Below are 12,907 nucleotides of genomic sequence, written 5' to 3'. Positions count from 1 at the left end.
TATTGGAACAGCTGTAAATGATATGACTTGCCAGGACATGTAAAGCCTGTGAGTAAAAGCCCTGGGTTCAAAGGGTTAACAGATACTGATCAACACATCGGGAGTGTTTGAAGATCAGATAGGTGGATAATTTTTGCTCTGCAGCAGATTTCCGGCTAGAAGCTGAGCTCTGAAGTCCAGAAATCTGAGTAGCAGGTTGAGTAATGGTTGAGTCACAAGTTCTGATCCACAGCAGGAGCCTGCAGATGTCACATTATGACTTTGCTTGTGCAACGGGCCACTAAAAACTATAAAATTGTAGATGTAACTTTAAATCGCAAATATGTTGGATGATGAAAATATTCGCGGCCCCAGCTGTCTTTCTGTTTTTCTATTTGCGTCATTTAAAGACCACAAAGGAAATCACTTCAGACTTTATTCTCTCATCAGTCATTTCGTGTTTGCTTTTATTCCAAAATTGCCTGGACGTGCCAGGAGTGCACACATTTTTGACCCCAGTGGAAAGTGAACTCTGCAGTGTTAGTACAACCTGCCACCCATCGAGCTCCTCGTCAGATCTGTCCTGCCTTACAGGGAAAGGAATGAAAAACAGACGGAAGCTGGGAAATAGATGACAGCTGGGTCAAGATGTACTCAAAGGTGATAAACAACGAAGAGGGAAAGTGTAGGAGGTTTTTTAACCCTCTGGACTGAGAGTGACGTTCTGAAACTTTGTAATCTTTCGTCATTTCTTGATGATTATCTCATGGAGAAACCTCCAGTGTGGGCTGTTAGGGAGGGATTACGTATCTTCCAAAGATTAAAGCCCTTGAGCAAAAACATTGAAGGACGCAGCTGGAAATAAACACTTTATATTCCTGTCTGCCATGGCAACAGCATTTCTTACCGTGTCTGAGTGTACCGCTCACCTCCAGCTGCTTGTCATCTAAGGTGGATTTTTTCTCTTTTTGACGGTGTATAAAAAGAGCACGATTAATCCCAGCTTGCACCTCTTTGACATGAAACACCCAGCTGGCTTTCAGATGTTTTATTTTTTATCCTTTCCATGTATGTCTTACAGCATTGTTTCCATTATAATGTTTACAGTGCCATGACTTTATCTAAAAACTAAAGAATTTATGTGCAAAAGCATGAATTGCTCTTTTGCATGCCGACTGTGTTGGGACAAAGCTCTTGGTTACTGCAGCCGCTGAGATCACTGTTTCTTTTTTCCAGTTTTTCTGACTACTAAACGGGAAAAAAGAGGTGGATTTAATTTAATTTTGTGCCATTTTCATCACTCAGTAGGAAAAAGTCACATCGCCAGGCAGATGCAACAATAAAAGATTTCACAGTAACAGTCTGAAGTAGGCGTGAACAGCAGGGAGCTAAGTAGGGCACATGAGTCATCACTGTACTTTAACAATTATTTTTCAAAGGACCAATTCACATCCTGGTCGCTGCCAAGTACAAACACATTTTTCTACTGTGCAGTCCAAGTAGGAGTTCAGTGTCCTGGTCAAGGACACTTCAGACAGTGTTTCTGCTTCACTTTTCATCCATTTGAGGACATAATGCAACATTTTTCAACTGTTTTTAAACCGCTGGTTTGCAGATCACTAGTGCTAGTGTTGCAGGAGGATTAAGTGAAAATATAAAACATTTACTAGTTCTTTTTCCTATTAAAATGATCATCAAGTTACACAACGGATTCCCTCGAAATGAAGGCAAACTAAGATTATGGAAAGCAGCTTAAAAAAACTAAAACACAGTTATAATATCTGAATTCAGATTTTTCCAGTCGAGTCACAAATATACATAAGATACAATAAGATAAGATACTATATGATACAGAAGGATCTGGTACGATACGATAGGATACTAAACGATACGATATGGTACTAAGTGATACAACGCAATACTAAACTAAACGATACCATATAATGCAATACAAAACGATGTGATGCAATGATATACTAAACGATATGATACAATACAAAACGATACAAAACAATACAACACGTTATGACACGATGCGATACAATACGACACGATACGACACGTTGTGTTACGTTACAAAACGATACGACACCATACATTTTGATACAACACGGCACGATATGACACGTTATGTTACGATACAAAAAGATACCACACGTTACGATAGAAAACAATACGATACGATACGAAACAATATACTTTACTTTTCAGTATGTTACAGGTTCAGGACACACTAAAGGCAACATACTGATGAGTCCCAGTAAATAGGTTCACACCTGTTTTAGAAGTTAATCAAATTAAATAAGATATAATAAACATCAAACATACACTGGTCACAGATCTCACTTGTGTATTTTCTAGGAAATATCTATGAAGAATGCAGTTTACTAAATATTTTTTCCTCCCTTACAGCCATTAAATAATTGTCATGAATATAAAAACTAGTGATGTTCTCATGACTTCCTGACATTTCCCACGAAAGCACACTTGGGCGTCAGGATAAACACAAGAAAGTAAACATTTTGAGAGCTGATGATCTATGCAGTCTCTTGTTAAGTGATTCATTTTCTGACTTTGCTTCTCTTCTCAGTCAGGGGTTCCCCTCGCAACCTGAGGGTCTTCAACGAGACCGTGTCCTCCATGAAGGTCTCCTGGGAGGCAGCACCAGGGAATGTGCTGCAGTACCGCGTGGCGTACAGGCCGACAGCCGGCGGTGCCAGGAAGGAGCTGTCGGTGAAGGGCGATAACACAGCCTCACTGCTGAAGAACCTGCAGCCAGGCACCCAGTACGACATCTCCGTCAGCGCACGATACCAGTCCGGCCTTGGCGACGCCCTGGAAGGACAAGGCAGCACGTTAGAAGGTAAACCAGTTAAGTTTCTGTTTAATTAACCCCTTTTTTGTTAATGGGTTGTAGGGAAACATCAAAGCAACAGATATATGTTACCTGTTTTGGTCTCCACCATCTCCTAAGGAAGTATCTGGCTCCTTAGAGGCTAAATATTCCACTCTAGAAATGCTCTACAGAAGATGCAGTGACTAAATACACATAGACGTCTAACATTTGAATCTCTAAAAATAGTCTCATATCCTACAGCTAGACATTATTTCTGTCTGTTCTGGCACGCAGCTGTGACCCACACTTCCTCCTTATAAATGATTACTTTACTTTTATTACGGCCGTATAGTTCAACAACCTCAGCTAATGTTTGAGGTTTTACTGTAATTGCTGTGACTAAAGCCTGGCAGACGACCAAATCATCAGAAGGGCTCTTAAAACAAACATTTAATAAAAGTCTGTGTCTGAACACGGCTTTCTTTAAGCTCCGCAGCGAAACGTCAGAAGGGATCCGACTTTGAATCCCCCCGAGGGGCCGTCAGAGGTCAGGCTTATTGTAACAGGAGAGGAATAATAAACAGTCAGAACAAGAGGGGAGAGAGGTGGTGAGAAGGAAACGAGCAGGAGGAGAGGAAGAAGGCAAAAGGTTTATTAACTCTGTTAGTATTGTAGAGATATAGAAGACCGTTAATGTCTTTACCACATATTTTAATAGCCAGTCCTTATAGCTGGGCCACACATAACACCCCTGTGTTTTGTTCTCTGGTAACCGGAGATATTGAAGTTTTTGCTTGTTTAAAGCAAACAGTTTTCCTATTTTGTTATTAGCTCTTGTGCTTTTTAAAGAAAGTGATCTTGCACGTGTTCTGTGATTGTATATCCATATGTATAGTTTGTTGCTGATCAAGTGTGAGGTTTGTCCTCCTGTATAATTTGTGGAGGTATTAACTGTCGGACATGGTTTGATTTATTCTTCAAATTCGTCTGAATGAGTGAGAATATGTTGGAAAAAGTTTGGGACGTTGACAATGGACATATATTTGGTTGTGTTAATATTTAACACAATATTTAAGAACCAGCATGCAGGGACATGTGCACTAATGTGCGGACAAGGACATAAAACTTTAGGCTGCACCCAGATGGTACTTACCTTGCAGATGTGGGCAGATGACATGAGTTATGTCGCACTGACACTTGTAGCTACCGATGCTTACTTAAAATAGTTTGAAGAAGCAGGTAAACTTATATCTCTGGTGATTGCATCATCTTGGGTGGACCTGAACTTCTCTCTTCTGATGCATGTAGCAAAGCAGTTTTTGCTCACTGGTGCGTCTCGAGGACTGTGGAGTTGTAGCAGTAAAACTAACAGTGGACACAGCAGCCAGCCAGCCACACAGGCTGAGAGGTAAAGATGAGAAACAGCAAGACCGGACAGGAATGTAGCCCAGCTGAGAGCAAGGCTGGAAGGTTAGGAGGAGCAGGGAAGACTGACTCATTCCTGTCTTTGTTTCTGTCTTTCTCTCTGTTTATGTCTCCATGTGTCTCTGTTTTATGTTGACTCTCTTTCTCACCTTCACCTTCATGTCCCCTCCCATTCTTCTCGAATTCTGTTCTATATATCTCTTCATTTTCTCTCTTTCTTTTCCTTTGTCTTTGTGTCTCTCTCCTCTGTCCTTCTTTGCGTTTTTCCACCTTGTGAGGGCTTGCCTGGAATTTAATAGTGCTGTCCACAGTCTCTCTGTTTCGGCCTGCACAGCCTCCAGATGCCTCCCTGGTCACGGTGCCGAGCAATCAATACAACCCGCAGTTATTTTTTCTTTCTTTCCGATGCTTCAGGTTGTAGTTCCTTGCACTGGTTAAGCGTGGTCAATTTGTTTTGTTGTGTTGCATTCATGGTCTGGTTTTAGTGTTGCTAAGGACCCCCAGACATCCTCGGTGTTGGCCCACAGTAGAAGCAGCTGGCAGGAGGTTCCTCATTACCTTTATTTCCCTCACATGTGGGGCTAAACCGGCTCAGCTGCGCTGATACTGTACTGCCATTAAAACCGGTGAGCTCACTCTTTCTTATTGTAAAAACTCTTATTGTACAGTACGAGCTGAGTTCAGCCTGTACTGGGGCTAAAATGGAAAAATCTACTTCATGCCAAAATCAGGAAGTTACAGAGTTTTCTGGGCTGCATCAGTACCATCAGACTTCATGTGTACATGCTATAGAAAGTTTCCAATATTTCCTAATGTTCAAACAAAGGCAAAGTAGATCCTAGAATTGGTATAAAAGAGGTCCATCTCTCCCAGATGTTTTGCTTAAACCTGTCCACAACAGATAATAACAGAACCAGCTCTATTCATTTGGAAGGACCCCAAAAGACTTGACGATAAGCAGGACTTCCTGATTGTCTGACCAGAAAAGTTTGATGCTGCGGTGGGATGGAAAATCCTTTCAAAATGTGTTAGAGAAAGAGGACATTCAGGAAGCACAAACGTATAACTCATTGACACAGTGATGACAGTACATCTTCTAAATGATACAGTACATTTTGAAAAGTTTCCACTTAACCCAAAACCCCAAAAACCCAAAACAAATGCGTATTAACCAAAGAAAGTAAGGTGTTTTTGATCATATTTCCCTCCCTCTATATTAGATCCAAGTGTCCATTGAACTGAAACCTCATTACATTATAAATAGATGCGGCTGTCAACCTTGAAACCACACGTGTTTAGGTATGAAACTTGATTTTTTGAACTTCCAAAGCATCAAAGCTTTTGTTGAATCCTTTTTCCTTGATGGTAGTTCTTGTTGTGATCAGTCTGGACATCCCAACTTGTTCTAACCCGTCAAAATGACTTTACTCTTTAAAGGACAGTTTTCAGCTGTGTTTATGTTCCTGGTCTGCTTCTGAGAGTGCAGGTGAGGTAGAGTTTGGAGTTGAGGCAAAGTTTGGACAGTTTTTTTCCAATCATAAGACACAGGCTCTCAAAGCTGCAGTTTTTGGCTTCACTTAATAATCCTGTGGTGATTCTGGCTGACAACGCACGCTGTCTCACTTCTGGTCTCAGTTTTTAGAGGTGGTGAAAGAGAAAACACAATTTGTTGGCCAAAAAATGACATGTCTCCAGTTGTCACATGCAGGTGATACATTTATTTGGGGAAAAAGAAAAACATAAGCGCTGTCGGGTGCTGTGCAGACCGGCTGTGAACAAATATTTTCCTTTGGCTCTGCAGACGAATAAAACCTGATTACTATCGGCTCCCTCTGATATAGAAAATGTGCTGAAACACGTTAGTCATGTTTCCCTCGATGTATTTCAACACAATGTATGATGGATGATCCTAGATTATAATCTACGAAGGAAGATGTTTTAATAAATGTGTTAAACAGAGTGTACAAACGTGACGCCCAGAAGAGCATGAATTTATTGAAGCATCAACAGGTAGAATCAGTGAATTGCTTTTCAGCAGGGGCAGGGGCTGCCCTCCAGAGGAACTGAAGCCCTTTGTTTCATTTACAGTTATCCATTTTGATTTGGCTTTGAATTTGATTTATAATGTGGCTGCAATGTTTAGTCTTTGCTTATTGATGCTGAGGTAACTTGTTGTGCCTTTGTGTTAAAATAGATAAAATAGCAGAACAGATAAACTTTATCAGGAGTTAAATCTTCATCTGCATTTCCACATATTGTCTCGACTGTATGGCCTGAAGCTGTCGCACGGTTTTGTTGAGGGTATAACAGGCATCAAGTAAAAGAAAGTATGGAATAACAAAGACGATATTTTCCAGCTCTGCTGCATCGATTTTGATTCAGATTTTTACAGGTTATAATTCTGATTCTGATCAGATCTGCCTTTGATACCCAACCACATCCTGAAAGGTTTCAGTATGCTAACAAATTCCAAACTAATAGAGCTAGACTGTATTCTTCTTCTAATTTGGTAAAGCACACCGCCAACATGATTCCTCTTTTCCCGTAATTTGGGCCACCCGTATGAAAACTGCAGTCGCTCTCATCGCTTCACGGTGCTTGAAATGGCTGCTGGTAGATGGAACAAGTTCAGTGGCCAAGTTTATCCAAAGCAATAAGGCAGCAGACTTTCCACTGAGACTGTGGGGTTTGAGCAGCAGGGAGTCACAGGCTGAGACACCAGCATACTAAATCTCTAAGAAGGCAAACAGAAGAAGGCAGGTCTGACCTGTGCTCCAGTCACGTGGCCTTCAGGTGCAAAACATTTCAGCTTCAGTTTTTTAATCTGAGATTTAGTTGGATTTCAGGACATTATCTACTGTGTGTGCATGGATGGATGGATGGATGGATGAATGGATGAATGGATAGATAGGTAGGTAGGTAGATGGATGGATGGATGGATGGATGGATGGATGGATGGATGGATGGATGGATGGATAGGTAGGTAGGTAGATGGATGAATGGATAGGTAGGTAGGTAGATGGATGGATGGATGGATGGATGGATGGGTAAGTACGTAGACAGACAGACAGGAGGACTTGCAGAGCAGTGGAAAAAATTTCCTGCGGTGTTCTTTAGATTTGGTTTGTGGAAAAATAATCCTGAGTGTGTCTGAGCTGGTGTTCTCATGGCTCCAAGTGTTCCACATTTCATCTGATGGCCGTCTGTGGCTGTCACTTTCGAAAGCCTCATGATTGGCCGATCCTTGAAGCAGATAAAAAGTGGCAGTGCAGCCGTGGAGAGCGTCCAGCTCCCGGCTAATGATGGCTGCAGTGGCGTCTGCTGTGGCGCAGAGAAGACTGAGTGACAGCGACAAAATTAAACTGATAAATCTACATGAATGAAGGAAAGTACAAGCCTGCCAGAGTTTGAACTGACATCTGAAGTTTCAAGTGTTTTTCTTACTCAAAAATGACTTCAAATGAAAATCAGCCTGTCAGAGTTAAAGCCTGGGCGAGAGTCAGTCTGCCTCAAGCTCAATTTCTGTGCGTTATCCTACAAATGTCCAACACATTCTCATCCCTGGCCATCAAACGCCAATGCCTTTTCATAAAGAAGTACAACGTAACGTTGCTTTTGTGTTACCTGAGGCTAAAGTGTGCCTAAAGCATCAGTTTTAAGGTCCCCTTCTTACTTTACTAACACATGATTAACTTCAAACTGTGTATTTTGGTTTGGTTTTGGCAACAAACGGCATGGTTAAGGAAACACGTCATGGTGTACCTTTAATAAGAACCCAAACCCTGATCTCCTGGGTGGAAGTCCTCTGTTGTTTGACCCATCCGTCACCGTAGACTGCAAACCCAAGACGACTCATCTGTCTTTCTACTACGTCACCTGACTTCCCACACTCTGGACGGCTGGAACAGTCACTCTGTGTCTAACAGGGCTGAAGATGGCTCCTAATTGGTTCACAATGTTGCGGGTTATTTACTAATTACTTGCATTAGCCCTGATAGTTATAAGTAGGAACAGTTAATAAGAACAGCCTGTATATTTTGACTCTCGGCCCTCATCAGTGTGCACAGATTGTTCGTAATTGAAGTGTCCTGAATTTTGTTGTTGTGAATCCAGACCAGAGCCATTTTTTCCGTCTGTAAACATCAGTAGATCCTGGTGTTTTCCTTTCCCCCTCTCTTATAAGATCCGTATCAATTGGCAGAAGGCAGGCTGTGATATATTTCAACTTAACTTTATGATTATATAGTTCAATCTGATATTATAATAATAATTATCACGCTGTGGAAAATTGGCTTCTCACTCTTTCCAGTGCCTCGCTGTCACCTTCTCTAAATTCTTCCATCACTCAGATATTCCAGCCTTCTGCTCTGTCTATAGGAAAGTAAACATACGTCTGCTTGTGGTGGCAGGATTTGGATTTGTTTAAACAAATCTATACGAACTTTGGCTTCTGATGTGCTGAAGCCCTCAGACAGTTCAGCTGAGGTCGTGAAACCTCTGAAAACACTTTGATACTGTACGTGTATGTGTTTGTGTGTTCTTTATTAACAAGTTTCCGAGTGAGCACATTTTTCTAAGCTGATATCACTCCAACACCTCAAGAGGTGATGCATTTGAAGTTCATGTGATTGGGTTAAAGTTGATAGACAAAGCATTTCCCTTATTTTGGAGGAAACAACAAGAATTGTCTGTATGAAGAATGCACAAACAAAAAGAATCCACTGGATGTTTTTCATCCAGGCACAGCTGGATGCAGTGTTATTCTCTTTTTGTTTTACCTGTGGTTACCAATGCAGAGAGACGGCTTCCTGGAAGTCATAACCAGGCTACAGGTGGCCAAGTTGGAGGGGAAACTACAATCGCTAGCAGAGCCTAAAGGATGCTCATTATACCCCAAAATACAAAAACATGGGACGGTTCGAACAACAAACTGAGGATTATCTGAAAGCCGTGAGACTGGAGCAAGAAAAGGGGCAGTTAATTAAGTAAAAATATGACGATCTAGTTAGTGGTAGTATAAAGAGCACGAATTTCTGGGTCGAACAAACCAACAACTTTCATCCAGGAGACGACGGTTTGATGTGAAAACTGTCCTCAATGTTGGCTTCTCTTTAAGTCACATTATGTATGTTAGCTGCTTCACTTACCTGACGTATGTCCCTTAACAGTAATTTAACCCTAACATGATCTTTTTCCTAAACCAAACAAAGTAGTTCTTTTGCCCGAGCAAAACCGAACTCTGATTACTTCACTACTGTCACCATTTGAAAGTCCAACTGGATGTTGCTTATTTATTATTGCTTACATGACCTTGGATCCCTACATGTGCAAAATGAACGCTAAAGTGGAGCCTAGATCGAGATATTTTAAATCTTATGGGCACTGACCAAGCTGCCATACTTAATGAGTCTGAAGTAAGAACATGTGAGGTTTGGACCTGGTCCCCTGAGGAAACATCCTCTGGGGACCATAAACGTACACAGATACTCACATGTTCAGCCAGCCTGTAGTTGATGAGTATTTTCCTTTGGGCAAAGGATCAACTGATGTCAGCATCCTCAGGCAACAACTCCAGCCGTGCAAATCAAAAACAATGTAATTTATACTAGCAAAAATGTGATTATCTTTCCAAGTTCAAGAGACTAAGTTCAGAAAGAACGTTTATAAATGAACACATCATTTTATTTGGAAGGTATCTAAAGGATAATTATGTTCTTTGCAAATGGGATTTTGTTTTGATAGTTTTGGCGGATCTTTCTATTGGCAATAATAAACTTTTACACGCTAAGTTAAAAGCTGCATCATTGCTCAGAAGACGTCTGACAGGGCATGAAATCAGAGCTGTCAGATGTTGAGACAGTTTCTAAACAAACCCAAGTTAGACAAACTTTTGATGAAGACAAAACATTGGGGGAATGGTGTAAATATCACCAAATATTTCCTTTCCTTCCATCACAGTTTCCCAACTAATATTGGGGTCCAGTGGCTGTCAAAGCCACCGAAGTACAACGCAAGTCATAAACTGAAAAGTTCCTGTAAGTCAGAGGACCATTTAAATCCTGAAACGTCCTGAAACCCACAAAAAAGTAAGGGAGACGATTAGTCACCAAACAGATATTTCAAATGTGTCCACAAAATGTTGAACATCAAAGTTTGCAGCTGAGGCCAACACCAACAGAGGGCAGCACTGATATGATGGCATAAAGATGTCCAATAAACTCTACTTTTCATCCCGCTGGCTCAGCAGACACTGACATGTTTCGTGTCTTTCCTCTTGCATGTCTCCAGCGCGTCAATGCTCTGGGCTCTTTAATGAAGCAGAAATGACTAACAATATCCTCAGAAGTACCAAAACTCACGTGTTTCTCCAGCCGTCTCTGCCATTAAAAGCTGTGGTTAGTTCAATTCTTCTGTCCACTCTATGGCCTTTTAATAGTTTCCACTTCTTCTTTGTTTTGAAGGGAAGATGGATTTAAAAAAAAAAACCCTGACAAATACTGGAAAGAACATTAGAGTAACCCAGCCTGTATGACTCTAAACTACATAAAACTTCCCTCACAGATGAGCCTTAAAACATCTGTTGGAATTTGGGAGGACGTTTGGGGCGCTATGGACGCAAAATCAGGGAATATGTCTTTTAGAAGTCCACACTTATGGTCCAGAATCGCTTCTTATAGAATATACACGACACAAACCCGTATTAATCCATATCTTTGCTTGATTTTTCCAGATGGGGGCCCACCTTCAAACTTGGTCACCAGTGATGTGACCGACACCAGCTTTGCTGTGTCCTGGACGGCGGCTCCTGGGAAGGTGAAGATGTACCGTCTTCGATGGAAGTCTCTGTTCTCTGAGGAGACTGGAGAGAAAACTGTGCCGGGAGACGTCACCAACACCGTGCTGGACGGTCTGACTCCAGAGACGCTCTACCAAGTTTCTGTGGTCGCAGCCTACGGTCACAAAGACAGTGAGCCACTCACGGGACAGGAAACTACTGATGGTAAGACGACAACTATGGCGGAATATAGACACTGCATGTGCTCTGGAGACAAACATTAAGTCATCAGTTAAGTTACCTAACCAGCAATTAATAACAATTTTGAACCAGTCTTTAAAGCCTTGGTTACAAAGGGCCTCACAGTTACAAATGAAAGAAAAAACTGGCATGCAAGAAAAGCCAAAACAAGTTCTGATTAAATGAAATCAACTTGATTGTGCTGCTTTGGAAATAACCCATCGCCATAGCCAAATCCTCTCTGATTGGTGTGCTACATTAGGTGGGTGGAATGGAAGAAGTAAGACAACACTGACTAGCTAATCAGTTTATATTTCTGCATCATTACAGTCCTACTGTTAGCTCAGTAAAGCTTAGTTAGGATGAAGTCAGTGTGCCAAGCTGCTTCATTCAACTAAGGTTAGCTCTTTACTCTATTCTATTTCCAGTCCATGATATGTCACTCACTGTTTCTATCAACCTCTCCACTTCCATCACAGTTAGTCTTGTTGTCGTTGTGATAATTGTTTAGTTAAGATTAGCTTCTGCCAAAAGCAGACAAGAGCCCCCCGATCCAACAATGTCTAATGGTCAAACGCTATCCTTCACTCTAGACAGTGTCCATGCCAGTTTGGGAGACATCGCCCAACCCTAATTGGGATGCATTTGCTCCACTTAGTCCATTGCTCATTGGCTGATGTATCTATGCAGGAAAGAGAAGCTTGACTGAACCTACTGGAAGTTAACATAAAAGCGTAGAGATGAGTTACTCTTCTAGTTACCTCTGCATGCCAGGGAGGGTCAGTCCAAGTGTTTAAAAGATTAGCGGTGAGGTCATGAACCCTCAGAGGGAAGTTTTCCCTCTTCTCTTATAGTAACACATATGGCAGAAAAGACTTTGTTTTGATTATGAGGCCACATGACTAAGAGCCAAAGTAGACTTCCTTTTAGCGCAAAAACAAAATTGATTTCAGCGCTTGTGTAATCGTACAGTTGGCATTCCCCAAAAGGGTTTGTGCTTTCTAGTCAGTGGGAGTAGTCTGAATTTAGATTAAGCTTTTCATTTTAGGATCTTTTCACATCTTTTCACACTGTAATTTGGAGTAAAACACAGACGTGGTGTCATCTTTTATGATGGAAACACAACTCAAGGCCGAGGGGAATATTTATTGTTTCAACGTGTGCGTCCTGTGAATGACATAAGGCATCAGAGACGAAGCACACTGTAAAAATGTCAACACGTTCCTCGTTCTATATGCACACATGGGAAATCAAACGGTCCAAATCAATGCAAACAGGCCACCCTAAACAAAGCAACATGTAAACTAACAAGCTTCAGTACATATTGTCCCTCGCTGCATCTGTCCAGCAGACCTCCTTCATCCCCCAGCTTCACTTATTTGTTCCAATCTATCAACACAATGAAAAGTTGGAAGCCGTGTGTTTTTCCTTCAATAAAATCCTCCAGAGTGAAATCAAGTAGTTTGAAAAAGTTTCCTTGGGATCATTAAATTTACATATTATTCCCTTGCAAAGCTTTTAATCACTTGCAGAATCATTGGAATATCATTTTATAGGGTTTGGTTGTGTCTGGGGAGAAGGAAAATGTGGTTAGCATTTTGATCACTTCTGGGTTGATGCCTAATTCATAACCAATTAGTTCTGGCAAGAGC

The 12,907-nt window shown here is 41.3% G+C and overlaps 1 protein-coding gene across 1 annotated transcript in view; it reads left to right on the top strand.

Moving 5' to 3' along the window:
- The window catches only part of col12a1b (collagen, type XII, alpha 1b), a 128,377-nt gene that overhangs the window by 19,122 nt on the left and 96,348 nt on the right, over positions 1 to 12,907 (top strand). The window contains exons 13-14 of the mRNA XM_069657266.1: positions 2,570 to 2,842; positions 10,971 to 11,240. Coding sequence (XP_069513367.1) covers positions 2,570 to 2,842; positions 10,971 to 11,240 — 543 coding nt within the window. The remainder of the gene's footprint in view (positions 1 to 2,569; positions 2,843 to 10,970; positions 11,241 to 12,907) is intronic.

Source organism: Semicossyphus pulcher, unplaced genomic scaffold (genome assembly GCF_022749685.1).
Source record: "Semicossyphus pulcher isolate SPU_LCO1_2020_fin unplaced genomic scaffold, fSemPul1.0.p SCAF_11, whole genome shotgun sequence".
Taxonomy (NCBI): Eukaryota; Metazoa; Chordata; class Actinopteri; order Labriformes; family Labridae; genus Semicossyphus; species Semicossyphus pulcher.
This window is presented reverse-complemented; position numbering and strand designations above follow the sequence as displayed.